The sequence below is a fragment of the Podarcis pityusensis genome (genome assembly GCF_964106645.2).
Source record: "Podarcis pityusensis genome assembly, chromosome: 1".
Classification (NCBI taxonomy): domain Eukaryota; kingdom Metazoa; phylum Chordata; class Lepidosauria; order Squamata; family Lacertidae; genus Podarcis; species Podarcis pityusensis.
In genome coordinates this window covers 72,724,610-72,740,966 of record NC_138028.1, presented here as the reverse complement: position 1 = coordinate 72,740,966, position 16,357 = coordinate 72,724,610, and the positions used below count along the sequence as shown (strand labels likewise).

Here is a 16,357-nt window from a genome sequence, read left to right as displayed (position 1 = left end):
TCTGGGGGGACGCAGGGGTACACATACCCCTAAACATTTTGTGAATCTAAGTTTGGCCTTATTGAGGGGCAGTATTTCAATATGAGTAGGAAAATGAGAGTACAGTATCCCTAAACATGTTTTTTTTAAAAGAAAAAAAGCACTGCTGGAGATACTTTCCCGCAATTTTATCACAAATAAATGAACAGTATAAGTTTCTGCAATGTCTTCTATCCCTTCTAATTTATAAACATGTATGCAATCGTATGAGTGTGGAGTCTTAAATTATACCGCTTGCAGTGGAAATATCTGTTGGGAAGCTAGGTTTTTTCTTTTAATTTTGCTTCCATGGATTGCTCTTACCTTCTTGAAATGTCTCTTTCAGCTGTAGGATTTGCTGTCGCAAATACTGGTTTCCTTTGACCTGAATTGCGACATGTTGGTATGTGGGCCAATCAGACAATTATCATTGTGTGGAAATGAAATGTTCTTATAGCAGCAGGCGACCTTGTGCTCCGTTGCTTGCTCTTAGTAAGGATGTATTCGGGTAGTTTTATGCAAGTGCTACGTTAAAACAGATGTTTTTGTTATTATATTAGACAACAGGTGTACGTCCCGCTGTTTCTCCTCCTGCTACATCTGTGCGGAGGTTTGCTGGTGGTTTGCAGCTCCACACAACTGACCTTGATGATATCAGCTTAGATGATGTTGGCAAGCCTCCAAAACGCCCAGCACCTCCGCCTCCATTGCCCCATGCAATTCCTGTATTCCCAGGGACTTACCCGCCTCCTCCACCAAGTGTCCCAGCTCCTAGGGGACCGCCTCCAATGCCCTCTACTGCAGCATCATGGATTACATCGCCTTCTCCTTCCTGGGTGCATGCTGCACCTCCTCCCCTGTCACCCCCATCTTCTCCCCCATCCCCTCCTGCTCCAACTCTCCATCCTGTGCCCACTCACTTGGAAGAAAGGATGGGCAGCCACAGCTATCAGCCTAATGGGCCAGCAGACTCAATGAATGACTGGGAAATGAAAAGCTGCAAGGGAAGGAGTTTTAGTCCAATTAGTTCTCAGACCAGTGAGCAGACCTATTTATCCAATCCAAAGGTATGACATAGTATGGAATATGTTTTGCATCTGTGGCAAACCCAACCACCTCCTGCTTCTGTTTGAGTTTGTCAACAGAAAATATACATATTCCACTGTGAGTTTTGCTCTGCATGATATTGTACTGCAGCATCCCCACTCCCCCACAAAAGAAAAGATAAGCCCATTTTAGAACATGGTCTTATCATGCTTGTCCTCTCCTGCCCACACCCCCCGCCCCAGTGTGGTCTTTTGCACATTTCTGGAAATCCTATTGTGCTTCATGGAGACATTTGTACAGCTTATATTAGTCAATTGAGTGTGTGCTTTTCTGCTACATATTTGTGTAAGGAAAAGGGGGGCTGCTTGAGCAAATGTGCATGATAGTTGAGAATCAAACATGAATGTGCTTCTGAGTAGCACATTAATGATCAAGTACTAAATTTGCTAGGTTGGCAGGAGCTGGGACCAAGCAACGGGAGCTCACCCCGTCGCGGAGATTCAAACCACCAACCTTCTGATTGGCAAGCCCTAGGCTCAGTGGTTTAGACCACAGCGCCACTCGTCAAAGTGCAAGTAGATAAATAGGTACCACTCCAGCAGGAAGGTCAACGGCATTTCCATGTGCTGCTCTGGTTCGCCAGAAGTGGCTTAGTCATGCTGGCCACATGACCCAGAAAGCTGTTTACAGACAAAACACCGGCTCCCTTGGCCAGTAAAGCGAGATGAACGCCGCAACCCCAGAGTCATCCATGACTGGACTTAACAGTCAGGGATCCCTTTACCTTTACCTTTTTACTAAATTTGCTGTTGAGCTACTGATAGCTCACTATGCACAATGGAGATCTCTAATGGTGCACCTTCTTTGCAGATTTCTACTAAAGACCATCCTTGGTCCTCCCAAACCGCATGTTCTTTCTGTCTGCTTGTGATGCTTTGTTGTTTCTAAAGGCTTTCTCTGGTTTCTGGTTTTCGTACATGAATATTTTAATACCAGTTCTCCATCCAGGTGGAAATGCTAGTGTTCATGTTTTTAATAGTTTAGCTTGTTTCTGTTTCATAAGTTGATTTCAGTGTTTATAAATAAGATAAGAGTGCTTTAAATCATATTGTAGGGATTAGTCTGTGTTCACAAATATTTGCATGCTTGTTTCAATGAAGGAAGGAATGTATTAGTCATTGACCACTTTAATATATGGCACAATCCTATACACATATATGTAGTTCAACCACATTGAGTTCAGCAGGGTTTAATCTCAGGTAACTGTACAGTATTGCTGTTTTAATTAATACAAATGGGTTGAGGAAACCCATAAAGGGCTAAGAATATTTAAAATGAGAAAGTTATCTAACAATTCTCATTATAATTTTTTTATCCTGTTTTAAAGTAAGACAGCTCTTTGAAGGGTCAAAATTTCTGAAGGTTGTCATGCTTGCTTCAAAAGAAGTACATATTTTGTCACCTACATGTTATTCTTCTTTCTGTCATAAGCCAATTTGTTTTTCAAATGATTATTGGTTGTGTGGTATGTCAAAACCATAAGTCATCATACCCCATATGAAACCTGTTGTCATTTAGGTTGCACGAAATTCAAGTCACCTCAGCAAAATGTCGTCTGCATCAGGCAGCCCATTGGTATGTCATATATATATATTTAGTAAATAAAGAAAATGTGATAGCCTTCCAACATAATACCATAAGACTTACAGATCTCAGAAGAAACGAATTGCTTTATTTATGAAATGCCTAGTTTTATGGTCCTAGCTATCAGCGGAAAAGCAAGCATTCTAAATGAAATATCCAAATGGCCCTGAGTCTAGTATTGCTTGGTGCTTAAATTGTTGTTCAAACTATAAAGTTCCCCACCCACGCCCATCGCCACCCCATCCCTATAGTGCATTGGTTGGTATTGTGGGTGGTGTGGGTTACCTTCGTATGAGTTTCATGGGACTTGATAGAAGTTGATGAAGTGTCTGAATTACATTTAGAATGCATGAAACACACAGGTGTTTTCTGTAATATTCTTAAATTGCACCTCCATAGCAATTTTCTCCAAGCCCTCCTGCCCTGCGTCGCCCAGCTGTACCTATAGTCTCCAAACCTGTCATGCTGCATCCTGACCACAATATCATGGTCAGACCAGCAATCAAATCAGAAGCCCTGGTAAGATTAATCCTATATAATTTGCATGCTGCAAGTGTGTTGGGTATTGCATGTCAAGTGATTTGCCCACGATTGGTGCCCACCATTCCTTCTGAGTTCTAACTCAGAATGCAAACTGAACATGTCCGATATATTGTGACGTGTGACAGATCTTAAGCTCTTAACATGGATGGCATTCCTAGGGTCTCCTACAAGACCCTGGCCCCTGGAGGTCAAATAGATCAGCCACTCAGCTACTGCCCTGAATCTAGCCTTTCATTAATAGTCTTCACAATACTTACCTGCTATCAATCCCTAGTGAGTTAAGAGACCATAGGACTCTTCTCCTGTACACTTAACTGAGTATATCCACACAGGATATGTGGGATGAGAGATACTGACCTTTATAATCTAGCCAGGCCAGAACACAGCTAAAACAGTAAACATATTTATCTATAAAAAGCAATACCCATAAGTAGTTGTATTTTTTACAGGATACTAAAATAAGTTCTAGTATCTTAACCTAGCACAGCTGAGTCATCTCCTTAAGTTATCCTAACTATTTAACCATCCCTTCATTGCCTCTCATTTCCACATCTTATTCCCTCTCCTTCTGTGAGAGGGAGTCCAGATAGTCCAGATAGGCAGTGTCTATTTGAAGTGCAACTGATCCATGATACAACATATAGTTAACTGTGCCTTCAATGCAGAAGTTTGCATGTGTACAAAAGTAACCTTGCTCTTGCTGATGTATTTGTAGGATAACTAATTGCACACTTGGCAATTTGTTTCTATCTTTTTTTCAGCCTCAAGAGATGTTTAAAAGGATGGTAGTTTACAATTCAACATTTAAAAATAACAAAAAACAAGTAAAATAACATTTTCTTTGTTTGTGTGGCATTTTGGTGTTTCAGTTGTGCTTTGATACTAGCATTCTCCCTCTCTTTATTCCCCCCCTCTCTGTTGTCATTTGGAAAAAGGACACAGTATAACTTTCTAAAATAATAATGGATTAAGATTATTATCTTAATCAAGCTTTATACTCTCTTGATGAATGCATGCAACTCCTGCTACCATATTGAGAAACTAGGGGTCATACATAATGTTTATCATGTAGTTTGTTCCCAAGTGAAAGCTGCTTCTATCACAAATCACCACTCTGGGGAGGACTATGCGTTAAGACCATGATGTGGCATCCAACCCTTTGCCCCCTTCTGTAGTTCTGATCAGAGCCCCTGCACCTGCAATTTGCATTGGGAGAAAAAGCTCCCATTTAAACAAATGGGAGCTCCGTGCAATGATGCAGATCACGGGTGAAGAGAGGCCCAGTCCAGGTTGGGATTAGAGCTGCAGGATGAAGCTTAACAGCCCCCAAACCCTACACCAAAGTACCTGTCTGGACTGGGGATCCCTACAGTGGTAATTAGTGAAAGAAAAAAGTTTGCACTAAAGGCCAAAGTACATGAAAAACACCTTGTGTAGTTTGGTTCTAATTGTGGTTCGAGGACTCGATCCCCGCGTAGTGGAATGAAAACATGAGGACACGTGATATAAGGTTAATGGGCAAGAAAAGGCCACAACTTTATTGATTACAGCAAGTGAAAAGGTATTGGCTTAGGCATTGGATTACGTCAGCTGACACCACCCCCTCAGAGAGGGGTGAGTCTAAAACAGGGGGGTTAACCTGGACTTTTCAGTAAGGTACTATAAGCCGAAACCTTTTTTGTTGTTGTTGTTTAAAAGTGGTTTTCTTTAGGGAGCCTGTACTGGCAAGTGAAGCCAATGACAAGAACCAGGCAAAGGCACACCTTCAAAGGTTCTAAACATATAAACGTGCAGTGCTGAGGAATGGTTCCCTGATCAGAAACCCTGAATTGTCCACCCCAAGCCCTGCCTTATTTCTTCCCCCAAACATCAAGCGAAGGGGGGGGGGGTGGCTTAGAGAAACCAAGACGGGTGAGGTTTAAGCGCACAGTCTATTCCAAGCCCTGGCAGCCTTTAAAATTTTACAGGGGACTCCCGATTTAAGTGGTACCAATGGAAGGGATGGCAGGGTAAATTAAACCCACGCTAGAAGAGTAATAAATCAATAAACGGCAGGCACAAACACACGCTGCAAGCACACACACACACACACACACGACTTAAAATTAGAGAGGAACAGGAAAAGGAACCCTGAGGATCATCTAGTCCAACCCCAGCAATGCAGAAATATTCAGCTGTCCCATACAGGGATCGAACTTGCAACCTTGGCATTATCAGCACCATGCTCTAACCAACTTAGCTATCCAGGCTCTCAAGGACAATGGAGGGGCAAAACGCACAAGCACCCTGGCCAACAAATTAAAATGTAAGGCAAACCCACTCAGTCACCCAGACCAGCCATGCAATTGGACAGGCAAGGGCAATAGAGGGGAAAACGTACAAGCACCCTGGCCAAAAATTAGAATAAAACACACAGCCACCAAGGCAGAGGCAGGGGAAGGAAAGCAAGGAGACGAGGGAGAAAGAAAGACGGAGCCACATTCACACTCAGACCTCGCTGGGGGCACGTGCTGGGCAAGGGAACAAGCTGCAGCTTAAGAAAGGTAATTCGCAGTCAGACCGCACAAACAAATCAAGCACCAGGAGTGGGGGGAAATAGAAGGTTAAATGTAGGTTTTTACACGGAAAAGAGGACACAGCAAGGCAAACCTGGATGCCTGGGTTTTTAAAAGCAGTAAAGCAATGAGCGCACGCAAGCCTCCTAAAGTTAAAAGGCAAGCCAGGAACCAGGCAGCCTCCACACACACAGACCCCCCCCCGACTCCAAACCTCGTGGCTCTTGACTGTGATGACTCCTAGCTGATGACTCTCGATGGGACGACGAAAAGTGAGGCCGGAAGGCTGGTGCCGCAGCAATTTGGGCTGCTAAACACGCCCCCTCACAGGCACCTGGTTGGGTGCCTGCCCGTGGGCATGGGCCAGCCAGGTGAGTGGGAGGCAGGGGGCTAACGCCCCCTGCTTGAGGCGGAGTCCGGCTCCTGACCACAACCACTCCCCTCTCTTGCAGGAGGAGAGTCTTTACAAGCACTAAAAATAATGATGATATTTTAAGACATCAATGGGAGCTTTATTTGCCCTGATTTGGCAAAGGGTTAAAGCACCTCTTCCCCCACTCCACAGTCCTGGCCTTGCTTTTCCCCACCCCACCCATGCTGATTATTTGTTTTGGTTTATTAAAACAAACAAATTCCCAGGGCCAAATGATGTGGTTTTAAAATATGAGAATAAAGTTGTTGCCTTCCTACTTGGAACCAGTCTGCTAATGTTCTCTCCTTTCACCATGAAGCAAAAGTACAATACTAGATCTGCAATTTAAATTGTAATGTAGCAATGCCCAGTGGTTGTGCACCTGTTAGTAGTACACAATGAAAACAGTTTGGTGACACTTTTCCCAGAAACACTAAATGCATTTCACAGTGTTTATTCTGGAGTGGTAATGATTTGTTTATTGGATCCAGCCTGTGTTTGTTTAAAGGTATTGTATTTACTCTTTCTTAAAACATATTTTCCCAGGAAAGTATTCTTCAGGGACAACATCTGTTTGTTATGAAACTGACATTGAGGTTAAGGAAGATGAAGTGATTTGCTTTAAATCACACCATGAATCAGTGGTTCCACTCAAATTACAACTCCCAGTTCTAAGACATTTGTTCAGAATATTTCTTTCTAATATATAAAGACTGCCCAGATCACTTTCATTTTTATCTTCTTTACAGAATTCATTTTTATAAAGCATATTATGTCAGAGTTGTACTATTTGCAAGTAAAGTGCTTTGTGAACACAGCTATTCCCCAAACAACAAATTTAGAATCTGTGAAACCTGAAACCAGAAATCTAAAACTGGCCCAAATGAGTTAATAAAGGGAGCGGGGTCAACAATGAGAAAGTTTGACATGCCTAAAACTACACTGAAATTAATAAAACAGGACTATCCCAATGTGTTTACCATCCTATTTATCATGCTTATCATCCCACTAGGGTGAGTTAATCACTGGTATATGTGCTTGATTTTAATACATTTAAGCATGTCCATTGTGGATCAGTGTTAGATGTGTGTGAAACGGGCACATGGATTCTAGACAAGGTTAGACCAGAAGACAACCAAAGCCATACAGTCTCACCACCACCCCTGTTGTTTAAGAGGAGCAGTCTTGATGTGCAGTAAAATGAGCTGGATTTGCTTTAGACAGGCAGTTAAAAAGTTATGCATGCACTGAAGAGATGAATGTGGATGCATGTTCAATTAAATAAAAACTTTAAAGAAATGTTTTCTTCTTTATTTTGTTTTTCTGCTTTGTAGCAGCCAACTTGCCAGTTCCATCTAAGCTTTACTCCTTCCGTATATTGCTGAACCTCTGCCGAGAGCCTGCAACTCTCCCTTAATTATGCTAGAGGAGTTCAGCAAAATACATCATCTGCATGTAGCCTTCACTATCCATAGACAAAAGTAACCTGTCAATAGCTAAGTCTAAGGAAACTTCTCTAGAACAATTTTATTTGACTATTACATCCTAAACAGTTGGAATCTCTCTGAATGTCTTCTGACTGTCAGGAGGAACGTTAACAAACTGTCTGATATGTCATCATCTCATTTCTTTTCTGGCTTTGCTCATCTAGGAGCACCCCCTCCCCATTTACTGTTTGCTATGCATGTATTTGATTACCAGTTTTATTTGCAGGGCTTCCAGAAGTATGTGGAAGACTTTGATCCCTACACAATGGTAAGGAGACGTTTACTAGTATAGGCCATTTGATATCTCTTATGCTTTGCTTTTCTTGGGAGAAAAGCAATGACAAACCTAGATAGCATCTTAAAGAGTAGAGACATCACCTTGCCAACAAAGTTCCGTATAGTAAAAGCTATGGTTTTCCCAGTAGTGATGTATGGAAGTGAAAGCTGGACCATAAAGAAGGCTGATCGCCGAATAATTGATGCTTTTGAATTATGGTGCTGGAGGAGACTCTTGAGAGTCCCGTGGACTGCAAGAAGATCAAACCTATCCATTCTTAAGGAAATCAGCCCTGAGTGCTCACTGGAAGGACAGATCCTGAAGCTGAGGCTCCAATACTTTGGCCACCTCATGAGAAGAGAAGACTCCCTGGAAAAGACCCTGATGTTGAAAAAGATTGAGGGCACAAGGAGAAGGGGACGACAGAGGATGAGATGGTTGGACAGTGTTCTCGAAGCTACCAGCATGAGTTTGACCAAACTGCGGGAGGCAGTGGAAGACAGGAGTGCCTGGCGTGCTCTGGTCCAACAACAACAACAACATGCTTTGCGCTGCCTTTTGACACAGGTGGCATTTTTAGCTTTCTGAACTAAGGCAGAAACTAATGCAGAGACCTACAAAGGGCATGTTCTGCATAGATTATATCTAGAAGTGCCTACATTCTGTTTTAAGATGCATGCTTCACATTAAGTAATTTGTCTTTTGCATTTGAAAAAGTTGTTGTTGTTTAGTCATTTAGTCGTGTCTGACTCTTTGTGACCCCATGGACCAGAGCACACCAGGCACTCCTGTCTTCCACTGCCTCCTGCAGTTTGGTCAAACTCATGTTGGTAGCTTCAAGAACACCATCCAACCATTTTGATTTCCTTAAGAATGGATAGGTTTGATCTTCTTGCAGTCCATGGGACTCTCAAGAGTCTCCTCCAGACCATAATTCAAAAGCATCAATTCTTCAGCGATCTTCTTTATGGTCCAGCTCTCACTTCCATACATTACTACTGGGAAAACCATAGCTTTAACTATACAGACCTTTGTCAGCAAGGTGATGTCTCTGCTTTTTAAGATGCTGTCTAGGTTTGTCATTGCTTTTCTCTCAAGAAGCAGGCGTCTTTTAATTTTGATGACTAACTCGTGTTTCTTGATTTTCTGCTAGTTTTCACCTGATCAGATTATGGGGAAAGATGTGCGACTTCTGCGCATAAAGAAGGTAATGTTTGTGATGGAAGAATGATAACTGGTAAAACTTTAGGAGGCAGTTTCTTTGTTGGGATATGCAATGTGGCACCAGTGCTTGTTTTAAAATGAAACTTGCTGGTGATGAAGTTCAACAGTCACTCTCTCACACTGAATGACCCAAAATTTCTTCTCCCAACACCAGATGTTATTGAAGGATTTGGCCCGTGCCCAAAAACCACTTCCATCAGTGCTATTGATTTGTTTATTTATTTAAGTAGATACTGGCTTTACTTCTGAAAACTCTTAAAGGCTGAACAATATGTTCCTTTTCACAAAGGTGCTTTTCTTTCATCTTTTCTGAATTACGTTTTTCTTAACAGGAAGGATCATTAGATCTTGCAGTAGAAGGAGGCATCAATTCACCAATTGGAAAAATAGTGGTTTCTGCTATTTATGAAGGTGGTGCTGCAGACAAGCATGGTGGGTAGCTTTGATCGAGAACAATAGAAAAGATGAAATCATGTCACTCATTTGATTAAACAGTTACGCTGACATTTTTTTGCAATCTTTCAAACCTTACAAAGCTCATTTTTAAGCAATGGGATTCTTGAGGCAGATATCTATTATTTACTTGTTGCAAATGTATAAATACTTTGTTAATAGTTGTGTTTGTATTCTGTAGCATTCCTCTGCTGAAGGAACTGAGGCTTTCTCTTTTTACAGTGGGGAGGGAAGCTATTTTTACAAATTTCCCTCTGCTTCTGCAACCTTCTCCCCATGCCACCACCCATGCTGTTCCAGAGGGTTCACCAACTCTCTGAAGATGATTCGTAGGGCTTTAACAGGGAGGGGGGAATTGGCAAAAATTATATCCCTTCTCATCAGGAGTGTAGCGTGGGGGCTGAAACTGGGGCGATTGCCCTGGGTGCATTTTGGGTGGGGGGCACACTGCTCATGCCACCCTCCCCTAGTCAGTCCTGTGTGGATTTGGCCAAAGGAGGATTGGTGGTCTCTGCCAGGAACGTGCAGAGCGAAGCATCTTTGCCCCGGATATCCCTTACACAAGGTAAGACAGCTGGCAGTGGGTAGGTGGAGGATGGTGGGCTGTGTTGGCCTGGGTGGATGGGGGGGCATTGTTCATGTGACATCATGCACACGCAACGCTCACACATACCCCCCCCCCAATGTTGGGCGCAACTTAGCACCACTGCTTTGGATTCAGCACACAGAACAAATCAAGCCTCTGCGGCTCTTTTAAAGTTTTCAGCTTAAAAGCTCCCTAGCCTATTGTTCTCCTACCCCCAAGATAACATGGAATCCAGCCAGGTAATGGGAGGGGATCCTGGAAAGGTATCACCAGCTACTTGCTTACATGGCAACATGGCCAACTCTTTAGCCATGCAGATAGTATGCTTACAGGCCACGCTAGGGCCATTAACTTAGCAAACTGGTTTAAACAGTTTAGCAGTTCCTTCTAGTGTACACTAGAATCTTATAGATACTTAATCACAGACTTGGTTGGGATCCACAGGCAGCAGCCCCCCAATCCTGTAACATTATTTTGGTATGTTGTGGCATAGTTCCCCCTACCCAGAATTGCTGCCTTCATTAAATACTCTAGTTTGATCTTCCACATTGCTGAGTAGTAAATGCTTCTGTAATTAAGCCAGAAATGTTCTTGTTCCTTTGCTTTGTATTTTCTTTTTCAGGAGGCATTGTGAAAGGGGATGAAATCATGGCTGTGAATGGCAAGATATTGTTGGATGTTAAACTGGATGAAGCTCAGGCGACTCTTGCAAAAGCCTGGAACATGGGTGGGGTAAGTTAGTCTGCATTTCCTAATCTACATTTTACATATCAGATATTCATGTTTCCTGCTCTCCTTATGAAAAGCAGTAGATAATTTTCAAAAGTATTGGTAAACATAAAGTTAAAAACAACATATGTGCCCTATCATGAAATAGAAGTGAAGAAGGTCTAGGACAGGGGTCTGCAACCTTTAAGACAAAAAGAGCCACTTGGACCCGTTTCCGAAGGGAAAAAAACTGGGAGCCGCAAAACTCGTCATTATAAAAATAACTTTTTTGTCACTTTTTTATTATTTCTTTGTTTGACCCCTCAGAATTACTCCTCCTCATAGAAATAAATGTTAAATTAACAAGTTACCTTTTTTTGTGTGTGTGTTCTTCACTCCCCTTCAAAACAGTGACCAGCGTACATGCCCCCTTTCAATGCAGTGACCAGCGTACATGCCCCTTACAATGTAGCGGGCGGGCGGGAAGGTGACGTCAGGACGGTGCGTGACTAACACACGCACCGCCCCCATGCGACGTCACAGCCAGTACAGCGCCCGCCACAGTGGGGAGTGTCGGGGCGCACAATGCGCCTCCTCCCCTCGCTCCTGCCCCTGGAGCCGCGGCAAAGGTGTAAAAGAGCCACATGCGGCTCCGGAGCCGCTGGTTGCAGACCCCTGGTCTAGGAATGGGTGGCTGTTGAGTACTTAGGAACACTTACTGTGTTTTAATTTGTTGGATGGCGCCCAGAGTGGCTTGGGCAACCTAGTCAGATGGAAGGCATATAAATAATAAATTAGCAGCGGCAGTAGTAGTAGTAGTAGTAGTAGTAGTAGTAGTTGTATTGGTTATCTTTGGCCATGGAGCTTTCCACAAGTGTACAGGGCATAAGTGGTGGCATAAGTGCTGCCCACCAATTAGGCCCCCCTCTCTGCTGGCAGAGCAGCACTTACTCTGCATCCAGTGGTCTTTTGACCAGCTGTTTCTACACCATCGAGTGTGCAAAAACAAGCAGTAAGAAAATACTGGACAAAGAGTAATATCATTTCATTTTAAAATGTCTGAAGAGTTGCATGCTAAGTAATCAGATTCTTACATAATATACACAGACCAGATAGACATTGGTTTAAAGTACACTTGATCATGATGTGTATATATCACATACATATGCATATATAATATATGTGTGTGGATATATATATATTAGAGCAGCAATCTTCCTAATATTTTCTTAGAGGAAAATCCTACTGTTGGAACTGCACAAACATTTGGTACAGACCTAGTACAATAAACATAGAATAATAGTCATACATAAATACTGACATTAGGTCAATACTGACATTAGATAGGTTTCTGAGAGCAATTTAAAAAAATGGATAGGCACATAAAGCTTATGTTCATCTGGCAAGATTTTCCATTGATATTGGGTGGGTTAGAAGCCTGAATATTAGATCTGGCTTGTGACTCTACGTTACTTGCTTCCTTTATGTTAACAGGCATGAAGCTTAGGTGTGTTGCCTGCCATATCGAAAAATGCACATAATGAAAGAGTATTAACTGCATTTGACTTTAACCTGATTAGCCACTGGTGATTTAGATTTAATATTTATGAAACTTTTCTCTTGTAGGATTGGATTGATTTGGTCATTGCTGTGTCTCCTCCCAAGGAATATGATGATGAAATGTAAGGTTTCACTTCTATAGTCATCTATTAGTTCACAGAAATAAACTAGACGTCTCTCTTATTTGACTTCAGCTAGAGTCCTTAGATGTAGGCTCAAACGTTAGTGACCACATTTTAAGAAGAATGTCAACGGAATGAAGGGATGTCAACAAAAACAGATTAAATGCTAAGCAATTTAGAACCTAGGGAAATGTTTTTAAAATAGGCCTAGGGTAAAGAATTGTCAGGAGGACGTGGAAGCTGTTGCTGCCTTCATTGCTGCTTACCTTCTCCTTCCTGGCCTGACCAGATGAAGGAACAATTATGCTAGAAGTGATGCAACAGGACAGCAGCAACACTGAAAGACACACCTCCCGCTCCCAGCAGCTGCATAAAAGACAGGACGCAGCAGCAATGGAGAAAGTGGATGGGGAGGGGAAGAGGAAGGGAGAATGGGGCTGGATTCTAGACACATCAAGAAGTGTTTCAGTTAAATGCGTTGCAAACTTTGTATGAGAAATTGGGTTAGCAAAAATGGAGCTCCACAGCGCTATCTGGTGTCACAGTGTTAGAATGCACAAACAACACTTATAAAGCGTATTTTCTTTGCCAGTGTAGCCGAGTCCTGGGTGGATATTGATTGACTTTCACCAGGGGTGGCAGAAGAGATGTGCAAGGGTGGGGAATGGGGGTCATTATTCCACCAAGTGTCTTAGGTAGCAAGTGCTTCACTTCAGAAAATAAGCTATTTTATAGGTCGAGTAATGAGAAGGAGACCTAAGCCTAAGTGGTGAAGATCCCATTAGGCAGTTTCTGACAGGAAAATGCAAGCTGGGGCTCTGAGGATCGTTGGAACCTTATAGAACACAATTGTGACCAAATATTTAGCAGGACCTAGCAGTGAGTTGCTGTACACAGAGAGCTTGATTGCTTATCAGGGCTACTGAAGGAATGGCAAGAAGTTAAGGCTTTAAATGGCCTAAAACCCATGAAATCATCCTATTTTTTTGTCATTCAACAAATCATCTACCACGTATTATTAAACATTCTTAATGAAACCTGGATATTTTATAATACTTAACTGCTCTAATGGCAGCCTGAAATTATCAGCCTAATTCCAATGCATATGGAAATTTGTTTCTGCCTCCAATGCATATCTCTAGCTTAATGAGAAACCATCTGCACAAATAGGGGATTCAATAAAACAACAGGAATAGCAGCAGCAGAGACTATTCAAGCAGCCGGAAGTTAAGCAATAAAAAGGCTTTCTAAATAATAAAAAAGTGTTAACCACCTGCCCAAGCTTAGAAGGAAAGGAATTTGTTGGATTTCAGTAGAAAGGGCATTCCACAACTGTGGTACCACCACTGACCAAGCCCTGTCCATAGTATTCACAAACCAAAAAAAACAGCCTACAAGTCAAGCTGTAAAGCTTGGGTAGTTTCAAAATAGCTGATGTTAGTAGTTATTAGTAGAGACATAGAGGAGTGCAAGCAAGCAGAGGAGTAACTTCCATACTCATTGTGTGTTTTCATATCCTATATATTTAGCCCTATTCCTTCGTCATCTGTCATCCCCAACATAAACAGAAAGGTTTTTGAAGGCAGTGCTGCAGTGTACAGACAAGGGTTTCTTCTGCAGCTGTAACCACTGCAGTGTTCCCTCATGGTGAATAGCAAAGCTGGGTGCACATATTATGTTTTTGTGCAAATGTGTACATTGCAATGCATGCGCCTGCCTATACTTTGCATGCCGCTTAAAAGCTTTGCAGAATGTTCTTTGGAATTGGTATTTCTCATTTTCTTCAATTAGTGCTAAAACTGTGGACCCTGTAGCAAGAATATTCATGTATCATGTAGTATTATTTTGTATTATATAATGCCCTTTTCTCTAAATGCTTCCAATGTGATGTGTTTGACAAAAAAATTGGTAGAGACTAAAAAAAAAATCATTTTTCTTCAGTTCTTTTTCGCTCTGTATTAGCTAAGTAACTAATAGCCCCCTCAAAAAAAAAATGCATTCAGAACTTTACAAGATTGGATCCAACCAACTCTGTCAGACAAAAACATCAACTTCCACTGCTTGTACAATTAGCAAAATCTTAAAGAATAACACTTCTGTTTTCAGATTTTACAGGGATGTGTGCAGTACACAACTACTTGTTCTTTAAGTCCTATTAACATCAAATTGAATATTTAAACTTATAATCAGGCTTGCCAAAGGAACACATGTTTTTGTTCATTCTTGGTGTAGACACTTTGCTTTTTTTATTACAGAGTAACTTAGAATCTTCTGATGTCATTAAAATTCAATGGAGCTTGCATCCAAGTGAATGTGCACATTGGAATGCACTGTGTTTCTAAAAAAGCATATAGGAAATCTGTGGCCCTCCAGATATTGTTGAACTACACCTCCCATAATCTCTCACTATTGGCCATGGTGTTTAGGGCCGATGAGAGTTGGAGTCCAGCAATATCTGGAGGGCCCAGTTTTCTCATACCTAGTCTAGGTAAAGCTTCTCTATTCCAATCCTAAAGTTGCTTATAAATGAAGGAGATTTTTACCCTTTACAAGTCGTGGAGAGAAATTGCAAGTGAGTCATGCTTCCTCTTTTTGAGCTTCTGGGGCAATGTTCTGTGGAGAACTCACACTACAACACTCCACTAACAACTCCACTACAACCTGATGTATGAGCTGCAGATGCAGAAACAGTACATGCATCTCTTCACAGGGAAGCACAAAAAGAAAAAGTGTGACTCGTTTCACATTCCTGTCCACCATCACACACACACACACACACACACACACACACACCCGTTTCCTAACCTTTCCTAAGCCTCCTGTAAAAATAGAAGCTATGCTTGCCATCAGTAAGTGTTTTAGGCTTCTTCATTTGTCATGTTGATGTGCATGAGTCTTTTGTGATCATGCTCTGAAGGGTTAAGCACTATAAACGCTAATTTTATCTCATTTTATCGTATGATTCGGTTTTGCTTACTCAGGTTGTTTCCCACCTTGACAGAGATGGGCATTAACCATTTTTTCCTCCCCTATTACAGGACATTTTTTTAAGATGGGAGAAACAAAACATAAGCATTCTGAAGAAATCTACCAATGTATAGGTATCAAGTTACTTTTGTCAAATCAGACTTCTATCAGTCAAGAAGTGTGAATAAGATGAACATGAGATTCTGCAAATCATTCACGGCCTTGTGTTTGAACTCTCAGAGCAGCATGTCATTTTATTTCCTCTCATAAGCCATGGTTTGTGGTTGCTTATAACTGCCAACAGCTGAATAATTCATTGGAGATGATAAAAAGAGCCAGGGGCCAATTCTGAAACTGTCCTAAGTACACTACAGGTGAAATTGTTTAGGAGAGTTCGATCCTTTCTCAAAGGAAGATGTAGCACAATTCTATACATGAGTAATTTTCTAACATACTAATACTTAAAGCACAGAAGATAGAGGGGAATTCAGCGAGGATACTGATGATATAAATAACTCAATGCTTAATGCGTTTCTGAATTGCTATTTTGAATCTTTACAGATACAGCATTTACATTTTCTTAATTACTCTATATTCAAAAATGATTTTTGTTTTTATGTTTCACATCTGCTGTTGTTCCAGTGTGCCAAGATATCCAAATATACAGCATAATTTCTAAACTGCCTTTTAATGCAATAGTGTATTTTGAAAATAAAATGGTAATTCCCAGACACTGAGTTACTGTGTCTTTTAA

At 41.6% G+C, this 16,357-nt stretch overlaps 1 protein-coding gene across 4 annotated transcripts in view; it reads left to right on the top strand.

Moving 5' to 3' along the window:
• The window catches only part of USH1C (USH1 protein network component harmonin), a 52,176-nt gene extending 35,819 nt beyond the window's left edge, over nt 1-16,357 (top strand). For 3 of the 4 annotated variants that reach the window (XM_080998977.1, XM_080998976.1, XM_080998978.1), the window contains exons 16-21: nt 7,933-7,974; nt 9,137-9,190; nt 9,540-9,639; nt 10,869-10,978; nt 12,581-12,636; nt 15,675-16,357. In XM_080998977.1, coding sequence (XP_080855103.1) covers nt 7,933-7,974; nt 9,137-9,190; nt 9,540-9,639; nt 10,869-10,978; nt 12,581-12,636; nt 15,675-15,687 — 375 coding nt within the window. In that variant the 3' untranslated portion in view covers nt 15,688-16,357. Of the gene's footprint in view, nt 1-578; nt 715-7,932; nt 7,975-9,136; nt 9,191-9,539; nt 9,640-10,868; nt 10,979-12,580; nt 12,637-15,674 lie in introns of those variants that run through there. The other variant, XR_013984092.1, reaches the window with a different exon arrangement.